Source organism: Leptinotarsa decemlineata, unplaced genomic scaffold (genome assembly GCF_025532065.1).
Source record: "Leptinotarsa decemlineata unplaced genomic scaffold, Ldec_3_MD MMD2_tig00002974_RagTag_RagTag, whole genome shotgun sequence".
Lineage (NCBI taxonomy): Eukaryota > Metazoa > Arthropoda > Insecta > Coleoptera > Chrysomelidae > Leptinotarsa > Leptinotarsa decemlineata.
The window spans coordinates 12,059,929-12,079,528 of NW_027412578.1; the positions used below are offsets into that span (position 1 = coordinate 12,059,929).

The window sequence follows — 19,600 nt, forward strand, 5'->3', positions numbered from 1 at the left end:
ATTTTTGTGGGTAACTAGTTTATTCTACACCAACATTGTATGTAACTTGTGTAATGTATATTTGTATATTTTTTCAGTGTGAATGAACGTTATGAAAATAAACGTGAAGCTAGGTTTCAGTCCATTTGAACCGCTCAAAATATCCGTTTTTTATTAGCAATAAGGCAACTTCATTACATTCCAGAATTGTGGGGTCAGGAATCTATACCAAATAAGCTATTATGATATTTATCATTCAGAGAAAAATGCACTAGTTGTTATGTTTGAAACTTTGATTAGAATTAGTAAGTATTTTTGTCGAGGGACAATAACAACCCTCGAAGGATGAGCTCTTGGTGACTTTGCCACTATTGTTTTCCTCATTATACCAGTAGTCGTGTATACCTGTTTAAAATCTGTTTTTCCATTAATCAGCTGTCACCCCTATACGAACGACAACTCTCAGAAATTGAGGAACTTGTGCGAGCTAAGGACTAACGGGTATTACCTTTTAACTTGTGATTTCTAACACGGTTGCAGAATCATCCCAGCCTCAACCAGATAAATTCTCTCAGGAAAAATATTTGGTCGAGGCGGGAATCGAACCCACGGCCTTCCAATCGTGAGTCGGGCGCACTACCACCGCGGCCAATTCCACAACCTGTTTTTATTATAGGGTTCACCAGCAGCGTTCGTCGATACCTCTTCTCCTGGACGTTTTATCAAGTGTGTCATCAACTTGATTTTGAATATTCAATCACTTCTCATCAGATTTGCAACCGTCGAATCATCCCATAATCCATTCTATCAAAGTTCGGAAGTTCAGCTCGATCCTATTAGTCCTCTGTGATCTTGTTCACGCCTGGTATACGATACCATATACCTTGCACCGGAGTTAATTGTCACCAAGAGAGTTATATTAATAGTTCCACTTGATCTGGCGTAATAAACAAACATTCCCTTGATTTATGGTCGCTTGAATATATTCCAACTCCACTATTCCCAATCACTGTGGATTAATGTGCTTTTGACATCTGAACGTGATGTCATTACGTCGTAAATTTATGCTCAGCCTCGTCCTCAATCAGTAAATTGTAACGCGGTGCTTTTTCAGGAGTTGTCTGAAAAATTCGTTCGACGGATGGGCCGATTATCGAACATTTCAACGGGGAAAATTAACTTTGGAGCACAGTCAGATTTCCAGGACAGTGCAGAGTTATGGGAAGCATCCGTTCTGTTAGCTGGATTGAAATTGAAACGGATATGTTTGATTTAGTGCAGAAATTTTTTTAGATTTGGTAGATTTTCCTCTGAACATAATAGAGAGACATAAAGTTTTGCAGACGTAAATCTGAGGAATCTGGACGAATATGGTATTGGGGGATGATGAGGAAACTGCAATTTTGGTAAATAATCGATTTCTTCAAGACAAAATCCAAGCAGTACTATAGAAAAATCTTTAAGGCGCTCTAAGACCGGTGCCTGTACAATTATAGCGATTTACGTTGGATTTGAATCGCTGGGAGCTTATTCCACATAAACACAGATCTCCAGATGGAAGAGGAGTTCTCAAACGGTGAACTTGGAGCACTGAGTGTACTGAGTTGAACTTCGAAAGGATAAGCAGTCACAGTCCGTCCCATATTTCTGATATATACCGCTCTTGGTAGAATCCAACTCCCGTGGAAGTATCTATGGAAGAGGGATGAATCTCAAACCTTTCTTCGATGTTCCAGACTATCAAGGTTGTGATATTCGTGCCTCCGATCAGGCGGATGGCTCTTTTCTAGGTATGCACAGGGGCGAAGCTCCCTATATGAGAACAATACTTCAAAAGAAGTCTGGTCTGAGCTTTGTAAAGCATCAAAATTTGCTGAAGTTTTCTGGTTCGGAACAGTGTTCCAAGCTTTTGAGAAGCAGCCTTTGCATTTTCAGTGACATGATTGTACCAAAACATATTGGTGTTCATTTTTATCCCCAACAAACTTATCGAAGCAGAAAGCGGAACTGTCTGTCCTGACATTTTCATAGGTGGTTTGGAGACATTTATCTTTTTGGGAAAACTGATGCCTGGGTTTTTGTGACATTGAATGGAACCTGGTTAGTTTCACCCCGATACAAAATTACCTCTAGATCCTCATTAAGATATGCAACCTGATGATATCTGTGATATCTAACACACTGTGTTTAAATAAAATTCAAAAGTAGGGCACGCTTAATGTAAGGCCCTATATGTATGTTGCAGTATCAACAAAAATGTTCACAGTAGACTTGTGAAAATGTTCTAGATATTCCTATTGTTTTTGTTTCCGTTCAGTTTTATTATTGCTTTTATTCACATTTCATGACGATATAGAAGCTGTGAAGTTTTATTTATTCATTTTGTCATTCAAGGTTTACAATTTCCATAAACTCCACAATGCCTGCCAGTTCGCTGCCCCTTCGTCAAAATATTTGATGAAGTCAAATATTTAGGATTGGTTCAAAATAATCCACTACTTAGTTTTTTATAATTCATCGAACACACTTTTCTCATATTTTCATCAGTGATACCCCATTTTGGTGACGTTATTATCTGAAAAAATACATTTTGAATTGACAACAAAACTCTGCACGTATATAATCCACCGTACCATAGACATATCTTTTCGTTATCACATTAGCTTTTCCAGTTTCAGAAAGACCTTGATCCGTAATTTATATAGTGCATTTATTTAATGTCCCCCCTTTTATTTTTCGACCGAGACAACTCATAAATTGAAATTTGTGATAATGAAATTAATGCATGAATATTTTATTTTGAAGTGAAATTGACAGATGAAACTGGGAAAAAAAATTAAATGGAAAAGGAGGTCTTGTGATACATCATTTTGAAGCTCCTGATGAATACTTCACAACCCTAGAATATATTGTTGAAATCTTCAACTACTACAAAATGGCGGAACTTCAAATGATTGCCTGAAGACAAACACATCAATATCGATATTTCTAGAAATATTTCCCGAAATAACCCGATAAGGTTTGTTAAGTCATTTTGTGTTTATGACACGGAACATATGTACCAAATATGCCAAAGATGTCTAGAAAATTATCTCAGTTATTATTAAAAAACTGATTATTTTTGAAAACTTTGCCACCCTGTATCTCAAAAGTTAAGGCGTTTAGGACATACGTCCGTAGGAAGATTTTTTCTTAAAATGGGTCTAAGAATTACCTCCTTGAATATTAGCATGTGTTTAAGGAACACCCTGTATAGAAACACAACATGTGGTGAAACAATAGTTGTAAGATTTTGTGTTGGAAATCATGGGAACTTGTTCAGTTCGAACAGAAACAACTGATGGTATTTTGCATAACCCGTCAGCGATCAACATTGCCCTATGTATGATTTCAGAGCAGTGTTAACCAACTAAGCTGACATGAACATGTGTGGTAGGCAGCTCAAACCAGTTGATATTGCAATTCTCCTGATAGCTTTTGAATTATGTACACATATCACGTCAATGTTTGTATTATATGTGGCTACGTGGGTAAACTAATTGTAATTGAATATGACGGAGCAAACTCCAGACAATGTAATGCGAAAATGTCATCAACTGAAAAATATTATATTCATGAATATATTTGTTGATAAAATTACATTACGTACGATGAATCATTGTAACTATTCTACAAGAAGTGAAAAATTCCTAACAAGAAGTATGAATTTATAAATAATGGAGAAAGAGCAACCTATTATGTGAACAGCTTTTTCCAAAATCTAACCATCCAAGTCGTGCGTATCCAGACAGTGAGCATTTCAGGTATCATTTCAAAGTCAAAATCATTTCATCATTTTTGATACATGAATGTATATATGACACGTCATATTTTACAAAAATGTTGATATAATATCACTTATATCATTAACGACACATGTTACACAAAAATATTATTTTTATTTGAATTGATGGGATTATATTTTTTAGGAATGATTGATTTTTGGGAAAGAAAGTTTTTGGCTTTCTACTACTCCATCTTGATACAAAAAAAGAAAGATGAGGGAATCTTCCAAAGAAAGGAAGGAAGTAACTCTATACATGGATGTGTAGTTCATATAGACTTTCTTTCAGACACAAACTGAAAGAAATTCCTCCTGAAACAGCTACTTTCATATAAACATTGAATTACACGAAAGAAAAAATTCTTTCGAAACAAATACTTCTATATGAACATTGAATTATACAGAAGATACTTTTCTTTACTCAGTTTGTATTTCAAACATTCGTTGTGGAATAAAAATCAGATGTCATTCACATGAGTTTTACTTTAAAAGAATAGTAACAAATTGCACTTACATAGAACACTGTACACCAGTGAGGATAATTTTTATTCCACAACGAATGTTTGAAATAGAGAAATTGAGTAGAGAAAAGAATCTTCTGTATAATTCAGTGTTCATATAGAAGTATTTGTATCGAAAGAATTTTTTCTTTCGTATAATTCAATGCTTATATGAAAGTAGCTGTTTCAGGCCGACTTTCTTGTGTCTTGTGTCTGAAAGTTACCTCTTTGCATGGTCTAAACATCCATGTACAGAGTTACTTCCTTCCTTTTTTTGGAAGATTCCCCGATCCTTCTTTTTTTGTATCAAGATGGAGTAGTAGAAAGTCAAAAACTTTTTTCCCAAAAATGTATCACTCCTAAAAAATATAACCCCTTCAATTCAAATAAAATTCCTCTTGGCTGGGATTAAATTAAATAGGTGAATGAATGTCATCACGATGTCATCGATGACATAAGCAGATCAAGCTTATTCCGTGACATTAAAAATCGTAATTCATGAATGAAGTGTGTGTATTTTCTATGATATTATTCAATTTGGTACTGAAGAGCCTTAGGGCAAGTGTCTCAAGGCGAAAAATCGGTGTATACTAGTGAGGATGGCAGTGTTCTATGTAAGTGCAATTTGTTACTATTCATTTAAAGTAGAACTCATGTGAATGATATCTGATTTTTATTCCACAACGAATGTTCTAAATACAAACTGAGTAGAGAAAAGTATCTTCTGTATAATTCAGTGTTCATATAGAAGTATTTGTTTCGAAAGAATTTTTTCTTTCGTATAATTCAATGTTTATATGAAAGTAACTGGTTCAGGAGGACTTTTTTTCAGTTTGTGTCTGAAAGTTACTTCTTTGCATGATCTACACATCCATGTATAGAGTTACTTCCTTCCTTTCTTTGGAAAATTCCCTAATTTTTTTTGTATCAAGATGGAGTAGCAGAAAGCCAAAAACTTTCTTTCCCAAAAATTATTTTTATATTCTGTCAGGGAGTGAAAACAACTTGTTACCAGAATATCTTTGACTTTTTTCTTGAATTTGAGAAAATTTGTTTCACTTCTAATGCTCTGTGGTAATAAGTTGAAATATTTTGCCCCGGCGTAAAGTGACAAACCTTTGAACTCATTACGGTTAATTTTTTCCTGATGGAAGTCGTTTCTCCGTCTAGTTCAATGAGAGTGAATTTCCTCATTTCTTGTTAATAAATAGGAATGTATATCAACGTAACTTATATTAAGCATAGAATACTCTAGACCATAGTATATATCCAAGAGATGATGTCTTGAAAAATTTTATTTCATTGTTAGAAAGGCAAAATACGTTTCAGGGAAGTGCACAAGTATTCGAATTATATATATTCTGTTGTTTCGAAACCCAGATTCATTTGAAGAGGTCGCTGATACTCACTTGAAAACTGAATAGATATTGTTTCATCTTTATTATTTATCAAATGATTGTTTCTACACCAGCATTCAAATTCATTGATTACTACTTTCGTTCTATTTTCAATTTCATTTAGATCTGCGGACGTCACAATGATTGTTGTGTCAGCGGCATACATTCAATCTCTTTTATGTTTTGAAGTGGTTCATTAACATAAAGTACAAATAATAGTGGTCCAAGCACCCCTCCCTGTGGGGTCCCCAGATTCATATCAAATTGATCCGAATAATTGTCTTTGAATTTAACGACTATTTTCCTTTTACTCACATAAGGTTCAAACCACTGATTGATTGACCCTCTTAGCCCCATTTAATAGATCTTTCCACTTAAATACTTCGGGTTGATTGTTTCAAATGCTCGGCATAGATAAAAAAATAAACCAACTATATAGTATCCTTTCTTTATGCCATCAAAAATATATTGGATCATATCAGTTGATGATGTTTCGGTTGAATTTTTTTTGTAAATCCGTGTTTGCAAAAACTTCAAATGGAATTATTTTGTTGCAACAAGCTTACCGTTCTGTTCCAAACTGCTTTTTCCATTATTTCCGAGATGGAGCTCAGAACTCATATACCACGAGATTTTCCATAGCTGTGGGATTCCCTTTTTTATAAACTGGTAGTTGGTTTGGAAAAATACCTTCCTCTACTGATTTTTTCACCAAGTTAGCACAACTTCCAAATACTTCCATAGGAATCTCGTCAACACTTGCTGTCGTTTTGTTTACAAAAGTCATTATTATAGTTTCCATTTCCGAGTTACTGAAACTTCAGTTTCATGGCCTTGAAACTTAAGAGTTTCATGGTCCAAAATGGGGGTGGCTGAAATGGTTGTAAATGCGTATCTACTATACATCCCTAGGGTCACAGGCAGAACTGAAACTTTTGGGGATATACAACATCAGAACGGTTTTTAAACTCGCCAAGAAGATTCATCAAAACCCCAGGTCGGCTGGAGACGGAAGGGGTTCACTATCAGCAGTAGGGGTATATCGATTACCGTGCAATTAAAAAAACACCTGTTTTTATGTTAACCAGCTGTCGCACCCCTACGAACGACAACCCTCAGAAGTCGAAACTGGTGCGAGCTAAGGATCAACGAGGTATACATCGAAACCATCAAAAGATCCATGGAAACAAAGCTGGAAAAGCAGAGCCGGCTGTAAGGAAGCACGCACTCAGTGAAAAAAACTACAGGATTCGGCAGGACTTTAGTATTTGGGATAACGCCCACCAGGGGGAGTGGCATATCAATCGAAAGGGGACGATGAGAGGAACACAATGGTTTGGGTTTCATCGCGAGGAAATGACAAAAAATATTTTTTATTCATATTATTCTATTACATATATTTTGGTTTGAACTGACTTTTTATACATTCAATGAGTTCTAAGAAGGGATCCATCTTATTGTGACGGACTTCCCGACGCCAGAGATATTCGCACATGTGCATGGCCAGGTCATCAGCACTGTAACCACGCTCTTCCAAATCGTGTTTCAACCATTTCCAACTTCCTTCTATTGTCTGAGTGTGTGCACCGGTTTGTTGATCGACGAACCGTCCTTTGCCTTTCTTACTGTGGTTAACGGTTTTGTGGACATATCCTTCATTGGAGAGGGATAGATAAGGTTTCCACCCGTCGGTGTGAATTTCAGTGCCCGGAGCCACGTGCTTCTTGATCAGAGGTATCAGAACATCAGCGGTCCTTTTGTTTTCAGGGCAGATCTCTAATCTATAGCCACCCTCTCTATCGATCATTCCGAGTATCCAATGGCCTTCTCTTTCACGACCTCGGTTGTACGTTCTTTTTCCAACTTTGGTTTCATCGATCTCTACTATATGACCGACACCTCCGATCTGGCCTTTTTTGTAGACCTCGTTCAAGGCCACCATACAGACTTCTCGACAATAGCTGTATCAATCAGCTACAGTGGCACTCGATGTGTCGTAGTCACGGATATTACTCTCTTTGATGGCTTTCTCGTAATCCATTTCATTGGCGAAGCAGTATATCAATGTCACGGCCTTTTCGATAGGCATCGACAAGTGCTCGAAGAATGTCTCGGCTGATGCGCTTTGGTTTATTATGTGCTTCAGACACCGCCATCGACCTAAACCATGATCTGCCTCCCACATCATCTTCTTCGTTCGACAACTGCGACATATTCTGTCTTTTATCGGCGGAAGCAATTCTTGATCTCTTAACCATTGAAGACAAGTTTCCCTGTCTTTAACGACTTCGTTCGCCAATCGTATCAGATTCATCTGGAATGAGATTCACATTACTATCATATATATACTTCACCGTTGTGTTCTGTTGTTTGTGTTGTTCGTGTTGTGTGCGCTAAATAGCCTGCCCCAACCGGGATTCGAACCTGGTACCTCAGCCTCGACAAGCAAGAGCGCTACCACTGCGCTAATGAGACTGAGGTGACAGACAAAAATTAAAACTTGTATTTGAATTTTCAGTTAGGTTAGGTTAGGTTAGGTTGGGTTGGGTTAGGTTAGGTTAGGTTAGGTTAGGTTAGGTTAGTTCATGTCAGAAAATTTTGAAATTTTTTAAATTTTTTTCCTCTTATTTCCTCGCGATAAAACCCATACCATTGTGTTCTTCTCATCGTCCCCTTTCGACTGATATGCCACTCCCCCTGGTGGGCGTTATCCCAAATACTAAAGTGCAGCCCAGGATTCTGTTTGAGAAAACGAAACTTATTGCCCTCAACCACAGTACCATGACTGACTGGTACTGAAGGCAATATAGATCCACAAACACTCAGATAATTTCAACAGAAACGAAGAAGATATGAAAATAAACAGAATATGGAATTCCATTTTAAGAAGTTCAGGAACAGCAAACAACATGACGACAGGTGGTAAAGGGTGGAAGGATGTTATTGACATTTTACCTAATCCAAGACCAGATATTACCACTCTAAACTATCTGAGTCAACATAAGTACGCTTTACGCAGCCGTAAAATTAAGTCAACGGAGATAAACTCAGGATGTATAAACCACTGGAGAAGCTAGCCACTCGCACCAGTGAAATGTCAAGAAGAAATTCCGAAAAATTGACGGCCTTCAAACCCGTGAAATTGTGACACCGATAAACACACTACATTCGTTAATAACGCTATTACTTTCGCATCGAACATCCTACAAGAAATAATAAGCAATTTGTAATTCAAAACTCGAGCCATCTTCTATCTGAATCCGTCAATCTCTTCCATCATGTTTATCGAGCGTTCTTATCATAGTAATATATTCCGGTTCCCTCATTCGTTTTTATATGAGATGCGAAGGAGTTAACTCAACTTCCCATAACTTCTCTCGCAGAACTCATACGCTTTTTGCCGCAAGATTCGGAAGTGAATTTATGTTGCTTTCCCAGGATCAATACGAAAATCCCTTTCACATTTTTTTTTTGGTTTGTTCAGAGTCGCAAATAGAAAAGAAATCGTACTCATAAAAACAACATACAAACAAGAAGATATATGTGAGTATTTGAAAAGTTTCATTTCGCGACCCTGGAAGATGTTTGCCAATGGAGCTTTGGGGTTTAGAATGGTATGAATTTCAATTGACGGACGTTCTGGAACTATTTTTTTTTATGCTCATGTCATCCCAACTAGCCGATTTGTATTTTTTAGAGTTTTTCTAATTTCCATAACATATGATGGCATGAAAAAAACGTCTCTGAAACTGATTTGTCTTTAAGAAAAGTCAAGGGATTAATATTGGAAATTATGTGCCACAGTGCAGTATTATTTGTTATTAAAATCAGATTTTAGGTCAGTTTTCGTAGGAGCAATAATCTTTTTTTCCCTGAGGTCATTGATGATTGCCCAGGTTTCTTTTTGTTTGTTTGCAGACCTTTCTATTTTTTTCTTATAATGAAGATGTTTTGCAGTCCTTATAGTTCTTCTATAAATGTTTTTGTACCTATTATATAGGGAGTTGAAGCCTTCATTATATTTCCGAATTAAATATAGTCACTTCGAAAGATGAGTATACAGTTGGTTGTGTTGATTTTCGTGACTCACAAGTGACCTCGGGAAAATTTGTTTTCAGTTGGGCTGACATATCTTGGAGTGTGGTTACGGGATCCACTCTACATACATGCAAGTAAACAAATTTCGAGAAGAACTCAAAAGAAACTCATTTCACCACGTTATCATTTTGATACTATGGAACCACTTTCAAACGAATGTGATGGAGAAGTTATCCACACAATTGCATATGCAGATGACATAGTTATCTTGCAGACGGACACATTTCCGAACACACTGTGCGATAGAGAGCAGAATGAGCTCAAATCAATAGAAATATTGTGTGAGAAACACTCACTGACGATCAATCCCAAGAAGACTGAGATGGTCGTTTTCACCAGGAAAAAAAGTTTATCGGGCTTAAAATCTCCCAAAATCTTCAAAAGCAAACTAAACTTCTCTGAAGAGGTGGTACTATCCTCGACAGGAAGCTAACATGGAACTCCCACCTACAAAGTAGAGCAAAAAAAAAGATATGTGGCTTATGAGCAATGACGGAGGACAGTGGGACGCGCATGAGGTCTTTCACCCCTTGTGGTTACCTGGGTCCCGATGCAATGGCTCAGAACGAGAGCCATCGCAACGGGACCGAAAGTTCTACAAGCAACAGCCATCCAAAAATCATAACAAATACAGCAACTGGCTTGCTTGAACATCACAGGAGCCATGAGAACAACACCAACCGCGGCAATGGAATTGATTAATTCCATTGCCGCGGTCTGACCCCTCTGGACCTGTACGTTAAGGAGGTTGCGTCAATGGCCATGTTACGGCTGGTGTAAACCTTGAAGTAGGAATGGGTCAATTGAGGCTGAACTTATGGCAAGAAGTGCTTACTGCCTAACCTCTGCTGCAGACAACCAATGATGCAGTTGAAGCCAGGATTGTGTTCAATAAATCCTACAAAATACAAATAAAACAGTCAGAGTCAGATGCTACAAATGCAATACTCATATATACAGACGGCTCAAAAACCAAAGAAGGCTCAGGATGTGGGGGTACTCTAGATCACTAAGCCTAAGGATTGAGTCGTGGTCCAAACAGAACTGACTGGTAACTCAATCGCCAGAAAAGAAATAACCAGAAAATGAATTTCTAGCAAAACATAACAATTTGCACTGTTAGCAGACAAGCCCTATCAGCCTTGAATAGACAACGTGTTACCTCAGGGCTGGTACTAGAGTGCCACCAAGATTTAGCCAAAGGTAGATAACATTATCCTGAGGTGGGATGGAGGGCACGACAGGTGTGAAGATAATCGCATTGCCGACTCTTTAGTCAAGGAAGCGGCTGGACTAAGAATTTTAGAACCCACTGGCACTTATGACTTGATGACTCCGGCAATTGCGGAACTAGCCAAACGTCACACCCATGCTCAACCCTGAAGATATGGGATGGAATCAAAGGATGCAATCTTGCCGAGATCACCATGGGCGACCCTAGGAAGCTGGCGCCGAAGAAATATCTGGCGATGACCAGGAAAAATCTACGATTAACAGTAGGATTTCGGACTGGCCACTGCCAACTGAGGAAACTCCTCCATAATATGGGGATAGTGGACAAACGTCTATGCAGGATGTGAACAGGAAGATGTAACTGTCAGGCATGTCCTATGCAAATGTCCGGAGTTATCGTCAATGAGAGAGTGTGTGTTCGACGAGTCTTGGCCCACACCTGCTGATATAAAGAGATGTCTCCCAAAGACCTATCCACCTCCTTGGAAAGGACAGGATGGACGATGACCTAGGAGAACAACTCCTTGGGAGGATGTACTATGGGTCACATGTGGCCTAAGTCCTGTGGATCTTCACTCACCCTCCCTACTCTACAGATACAGATCCACACTGTACATCATTACATCACGTTCATGACTGAAAGTAAGAAGCCTTTGAATTTTTCAATTTCATTCTCAACTTCACGTAATGAATAAAACGCGAATTTATAAGTTGTACTCAACTTCAATATTCTAAAACAAAAACACTCAGTATTCAGAATTCCATCCAAGTTCATAGACATCAAAATTGATACGATCACAGGATATAGAAATATAAAACAAATTCCAAATACGCAAACTTTGCACAGATTGCATAATGAACAATTTACTTCTGTAAGGCGTATAAATCTTCACAAATATTAAGCGAGATGAAGATCATGAGCAGACAGTATTGATAAATTCATTCAGTATCTATTGAACTTCAAGAAAAGGTTCCAGCAATGCAGCACATCTTCTCCTCTTCGATCCTGCCGGGTGGCAGTATAATGTAAGTTTTTGGTGATTTCTTGTATTTTTGATTAACATTTTAGTGTAAGTTCATTCCTGAAGTATTTTCCCGTTTCGTTTCAATGAATTTTCAATTAAGTTTCCAAATGAGTTTTTTCTTATTTGGATGGATGATGAATGGGTGAGAGAGCGAATAAAATCCTCTCGTTAATAAGCCAAGCGAGTACTGAGTTGCGATAATGTGAAATGTATTCTCTTCATTTGTGAGGAATCACACGTTGAAAGGTAAGACCTCGTTAGCCCTTAGCTCGCACAAGAGTCGTCGTTCTTAGGGGTGCGACAGCTGGTTAACGGAGAAAACAGATTTTAAACAGAAACAGAACAGTTACAGGGTTCTTTCAAATCTTGTTTTTAGAGCCTGGAATGCCTTTCCATCTGGTTGTCTTCTTTCAGGGAACTTCTCTTTGTAAATCTTAGATGCAAGGAGGCAGTTTTCGTCACTTCACCCCAAAGCATAGTCCATTTGCACCTATCTTCCAATACATAATAATGAAAATGATTCAGTCTACACGCGAAAGGATCTTCAATACATGGCGTTGTTGACAAATTCCGAGATTGATTTTTTGATATCAGTCATGGAAAACTGGGTTTTCGAACCCAGGTTTTTCTGAAATAACTTGGCAGTGCCGCAATGGAAATTCAAAACCAAAAGTTTACAGATAGCTGAAAAAATATTAAATCAAATGACGTATTCATATAATGGGTGTTCAATTCACCCAGTATGCGAGAAAATAATTTTAGAGGATGGAATTTATCTATATGACTGCGGAAAAAAAATTGAGCAATTCGAAAAGTTTTTCCTGATACCCCTGTACTTTCATTATATCCAATATAATTTTCAATATGTCTTTTAATCTGTTTGTATGAGCAATTCGTTTCTTCTTTTTTATTGTTAATTTAAATTTGATGTTATTATATTATGAGGGCATTTGTAATGCATATTTTTATGATGTATTTCGTTGTTTATTTATGTGAACTTGGAGAAGTAAAGAAATAGTACTAATTTTGAAATCAAATGTGAGGTTTCTGGAGAAAACAAACATCAATTTTTGTTATCGAAAATGAATTGAACCAAAATATATGATTGATATTTCAGCTATTCTTTCTAATTTTCATTAGTTCTTTCATAGATTCCGAATCATATCAGACACCAAATCTTATTATCCACACCTTTGGATAACCTGATCAATCATCTCAACAATAATGCATTTGCAGACGCACAATTGCATCAGATGACATATGATGATTTATGTTGAATCTTCAGTTCACCCTACTTCAACACCTGTCTTAAATTTCAATCCGCCTCAACCTTACCTTTGCACAGCTCAAGTTGATGATTTTCAGATTAATACTTCACGAGATTCGACAATATCTACACATGCACGTTATTTACTCTCTTCAGTTCATACTAAATTACAATTCGTCCTAACCTTACCTTGACACAACTCAAGTTGATAATTTTCAAGTTAATACTTCACGAGATTTCACAATATTGTTTATCAAATGCTCGTTATTTAATCTTCTCACTCCACAATACTTCAGCACCTGTCTTAAATAGATTACAACATCACGGCTTTTGGCCGTTCACACACACACACAGACCCTACTTTTTAATATGGAACAGGTAGTTTGGGAAATTATTCAACCCACACGAGGGTGGCGATGACTGAATTTCATCTTTAATGCCAGATAGTATTGGGTCGAGCGCGCAGAGTTATTTTATTTTTATTTCCAATACAGTGGATCGTGCGACATCTGAATGGTGTATGAAATCTTGTGGATCTGGGGAAATCTGGCAACAGTGTCTTATGGAGGTTCCCATGTTGGGACAAAAATTTGCAAAACGGAGCTTGGCTTTTTACCCCAAAATTACATGGTATTTCCCATAAGGCGGTGTTGCCATTTGCCCCGTAATCTCTCAGTTCCTCTACTGTCTACACTCACTGTCGATCAATTCTAAGAAGACTGAGATGGTCCTTTTCACCAGGAAAAGAAGTTTATCGGGCTTAAAACCTCCCTGAACTTCTCTGAAGAGGAGAAATACCTTGGTACTTTCTTCGAAAGAAAGTTAACATGGAACTATCCCCTACAGACTAGAGCAAAATAAAGCATATGAAAGCATAAGATGTACTCCATTTTACGATTTTCCGTCGTAATCAAAATGACTGAAAGACATTTCAATATCGGTTCTTATCGATCCACCTTTTCACCAACATCAATTGCCTGGAATCTTCTATTTCCAATCAATATTCCCGACTGCACTGAAAAAAATCCATCAGTAACAAACATGAATAATATTCTTTCCAACCTTCGAAAAGATGTACTTGCTCCAATATTCTCAGAACGTGTCTGTACCTTTTCTCAAATCAAATTATCTTCAAGAAAATGATTTCCTCCTCTCGAGAGAAAAACTGCGGAAAATTTCACCCGCAAAATTAAGTGCAAACACAAACATGAAATTGCAAACGAAAGCAAACGATTGATTGGTTCGCTTGCCGAGGGTCCGTCGAATTTGCCTTTCCGAGGATATTCCGGCGTTATTAAAATTAATCACACTTTCGGAGAACCATTCTAAATAAATATGTCTCTTCCATTTCACAGGATTCTCCATTAACAAATAATAACGCGATGATTTTTTCTCGGGAGTTTTATTGGGGGCTTCATGAAGTTTGTGAAGAGTCTTATTTGAGTTTATTCATGATAATGAAAGCAGGGTTATATTTGTTCCTGATGATTTGGTGAAATAAGTTGAAACAAGTTTGAACAGCAGATTTTTTTCAATTGTGAGAGAAGTCATACTGAAACTTCGTATGTATGATGAGCGATTATTGTGAAAAATTATGTGACTTGGTGAATCAAAAAACGAAATTCTAATTTTTGATATCGAGAAGTATATAAATTGATTTTCTTCATTGAAGCTACGTATGTAATACAATATAATAAATCAAGAATGGGGCTAATTTCATACTCTTTATGTGAAATCATTGAAAATTCATTTACCTGATTGATCTTTTCCAAGCCCCATCGGCAAAATTCAACACGGTTTTCAAAGTCTCTTCACCCTAACTCTTGCATCAATTGCATCTGTTAAGGATGAAAATTGCTTGCTCGTATCATTTGAGACAGGCTGGTTCAAGAAAATCCTAATTCCCTGGTCAGGTCTTGGATACTCACATCGGGATTTTCTAGAAGGCGAAGAGCAATATTGTCAAATATGGAAAGTAATCATGAAATAATTCAAATTCATTTAAGTCAATACATGAATTGAAAGATGTTCCAACCACAACTTCAGTATTCTTAAACAAGAACACTCAGTATTCAGAATTCCATCTTTTAATATTCCAAGTTCATAGACATCAAAATTGATACGATCACAGGATATAGAAATATAAAACAATTTCCAAATATGCAAACTTTGCAAAGATTGCATAATGAGCATTTTACTTTAGTAAAGCATATAAATCTTCATAAATATTGAGGGAGATAAAGATTATGAACAGACAGTATTGATAAATTCATTCAGTATCTATTGAACTTCAAGAAAAGGTGCCAGCAATGCATCACATCCCCTTTTCTTGTATCCTGCTGGGTGTCAGTATAATGTAAGTTTTTGGTGATTTATTGTATTTTTGATTTACATTTGGTGTAAGTTTATTCCTGAAGTATTTTCCCCTATTTCGTTACAATGAACATTCAATAAAGTTTTCAAATGAGTTTTTTCATTATTTGGATGAATGATGAATGGGTGGAACAGCGAATAAAATCCTCTCGTTAATAAGCCAAGCGAGTACTTTGTTGCGACAATGTGAAACGTATTATCTTCATTTGTTAGGAATCACACGTTAAATGGTAAGATCTCGTTAATCCTTAGCTCGCACAAGTTTCGCACAGAAGTTGTCGTTCTTAGGGGTGCGACAGCTAGTTAACGGAAAAAACAGATTTTAAATAGAAACAGAACAGTTACAGGGCAGACACGTTTGAAGTTCTCGATATTACCAGTTCTTTCAAATCTTGTTTTTAGAGCCTGAAATGCCCTTCTATTTGGTTATCTTCTTTCCGGGAACTCCTCTTTGTAAATCTTAGATGCAAGGAGGCAGTTTTCATCTCTTTCCCCCAAAGCATAGTCCATTTGCACCTATCTTCCAATACAAAATTCATAATGAAAATGATTCAGTCTACACATGAAAGAAACTTCAACACATGGCGTTATTGACAAATTCCGAGATTGATTTTTTGATGTCAGTCATGGATAACTGGGTTTTCAAACCCAGGTTTCTCTGGAATAATTTGGCAGTGCTGCAATGGAAATTTGAAAACCAATATTTCTCAGATAGCTAAAGAAAATTGAATCAAATGACGTATTCATGAAATGGGTATTCAATTCAAAAAAATATATCTTTGGTTGGCCACGCTTAGCTAAATCACCCAGTATACGAGAAAATGATTTTAGAGGATAGTAGTTATCTATATGACTGCGGAAAGAATTGAGCAATTCGAAAAATTGTTTTTTCTGATAGCAATGGACCGAGGGAATCTTATTGACTCACCCTGTACTTTTAATATATCCAATGCAGTTTTTAATATGCCTTTCAATCTGTATATATGAGCAATTCGTTTCGCCTTTTCTTTTTATTGTTAATTTTAATTTAATGTTAGTATATTATGAGGACATTTGTAATGCATATTTTTATGACGTATCTGACGCATTTCTATGTTTATTTGTGTGAACTTGGAGAAGTAAAGAAATAGTACTAATTTCGGAATCAAATGTGAGGTTTTTGGAGGAAAAAAACATCAGTTTTCGTTATCAAAAATGAATTAAACCAAAAAAGCCAATTTGTAACATTTGACAAAATAATAGTTCATTATTGGGGTTTTCGAATACAATTTAGAGATTAAGTTAAATTATCACATAACAAATTCAAGTAAAGTAAGAATCATAAATGATAAAAAGTATAAAAAAATCAAACCGTGGATTACCTTAGGTCTCATCACATCTATTAAACGCAGGGATCTTATGAAAAAAAAAACTAATTAAAAACCACACTGTCGAAAACGAGAGAAACTACAGAGAATTTCGAAATAAACTCAATGCTTTAATTAAAAAAACAAAAAATGAATTTTATCAGCACAAAATAGAGGAAGCTGGAAAAGACAATAAAAAAATATGGAATGTCATAAATGATAGGACAGGAGAAACTTGGGAGGAAGTAAAAGAAACTACTGAAACTGACTTGCAAAAAATACACGACTGGCTAAACTTAAACAAACTCACCCTAAATATTGAAAAAACAAAATTTCTCACATTTACGCCAACAGTCACTACCCAACCAAAAAATATTCTGATACAATTACACATCACAAACTGTCATAAGATCGATTGCACATGTTCCATAGTAAAAAAAGTGGAAAAAATCAAATATTTAGGAGTAGTCTTAGATCAATGCACGCGCTGGTCAGATCACATCACAAATGTTAATAACCGTTTAAGAGTCTTGATGCACAGTTTCTATATCCTGAGAGACGTACTTACCAGAAGAAATCTCCTTTTACTTTACAATTCCCTAGCTGAATCTGTAATGACCTAGTGTATTACAGCATGGGGTGGGGCCTTCAATACTACACTTGATTCTCTGCAAAAAACACAAAATATTCTTCTAAGAATTATTCTAAAAAAAATAAACGCTATTCCACTGACATGCTATACCAAGAATCACAGGTCTTGAATATAAAACTGTTATTTACTCACCAGTGTTTAAAAAGAATGTAGACACGAAACATCTAACCAGAGAAAAACTGGAATAACCTGATCCACTAGTAATTTGAATCTCAGTATACAACTTTTCAGAAAATCTTTAACGCAAAGATCTTTCTTTTTCTTCGGCCCTAAATTCTTCAACTGCATTCCGATTGAATTGAAATGTTTTCGAAAACCAGAACAATTCAAAAAATAAACAAAGAAATATATTCTACAATTTTCAAACAAATTTTATAATATAATGAATAATAATTTAATATGAACCTTACCTTTAAAAACTATCTGTTCTCCTCTGTAACTGACCCTGCTTGAAACGGTTTGGAATCCTCACCATTTGCAACTTATATTATATAATTAATTGTTATTTTTTTAAAAAAGAAAAAAAATTCATTGAATCTATCATGTTATTTTTTCTACTAAATTTTTTCTCTACTCACTGCTTAGTTATTATCATAAAATGTACACTTTTTTAGAAAGTCTATAGATCTAGTACATGGCAGAACAGATAAACATATCTAGGCCAAGTTACTGGATCTGAGACTTTTGAAAAACACGATATACTACATGTAAATATATAAACTGTACTTCAATATATCAATATCAATATCAATATCAATATCAATATCAATATCAATATCAATATCAATATCAATATCAATATCAATATCAATATCAATATCAATATCAATATCAATATCAATATCAATATCAATATCAATATCAATATCAATATCAATATCAATATCAATATTCAAAAAAAATCTACAATCGAATATTTAACAGTCAACTGAACGTAACTTAAATGATTCTAGAGCCTCAGAAATCATAATCTTTCAAATTTTCTGTGGCATTTGTTTTGCAAATACAACGTTTACCATTTGTTTCAGAAATCCAATGTTTGAAGGACGTAGAAATAGAAATCGAACCGACAATAGTGCAGAGAGGTGGTACTAGCACGTTAAGATGCAGTTATGATCTTCAAGGATCGCCTCTGTATACAGTCAAATGGTACCGAGGTACCTCCGAATTCTACAGGTACACTCCAAAGGAGCATCCGAGTACGAAAACTTTTTCATTCAATGGAGTGAATGTTGATGTGAGTATAAAATTTTTGAAAATTTTCAGTAAGACGTCATCTGTACCAAGGAGAGAGATATACATGCAAGTAATTGATATATTGAAACATTCATCTCTCCCAAAACACCTACACCGCAGGTTCTGATAAATGCTTGTCGGAAATTACTACTTTCTTGGCTAATACCACGCTGAACATTGAATTGAATCCGTTTGACATTTATGCAAGGTACCCCATAGAGGTTAGTTTTGCAGATGTTTCGCGTTGAAACAGAAGCAAGATCATGCAGAAATCAGTCGAATAGATTACCTACAGACAGGTTTCGAGGTATATTACCTCTCGAAAGTGCAGGAAAAATCCCACCCAAACAGCAATGTGTTTGGTACTTGATCAATTTCAAAGTGGTACCACTGCATGTATGGTTTGGACCAGTTGCAGAAAGTTATAGTGATCTCATCAGCAACTGATAACCATACAGTAACCATGATTCAAGTTGTTAGTTTTGTAAGCAATATTTACAACTTTTCTGTGTAGAAAATTTTAAATAGTTGTTGTGAGTTGGCCTAAGTAGGATAAGGTTCTATAACTTCTATTCTCATTTCTTTGAATAAGGTAAACTTCCTTCAAAATTGGTTGAATACTCTTTTGATAATAGACAATATATTAGACTGCTATCGTCATCATTGTTGAC

At 36.1% G+C, this 19,600-nt stretch overlaps 1 protein-coding gene across 1 annotated transcript in view; it reads left to right on the forward strand.

Annotated features, from left to right (window-relative positions):
• LOC111506880 (uncharacterized) overlaps window positions 1-19,600 on the forward strand; it is a 128,049-nt gene that overhangs the window by 66,367 nt on the left and 42,082 nt on the right. The window contains exon 2 of the mRNA XM_074177482.1: window positions 18,722-18,930. Coding sequence (XP_074033583.1) covers window positions 18,722-18,930 — 209 coding nt within the window. The remainder of the gene's footprint in view (window positions 1-18,721; window positions 18,931-19,600) is intronic.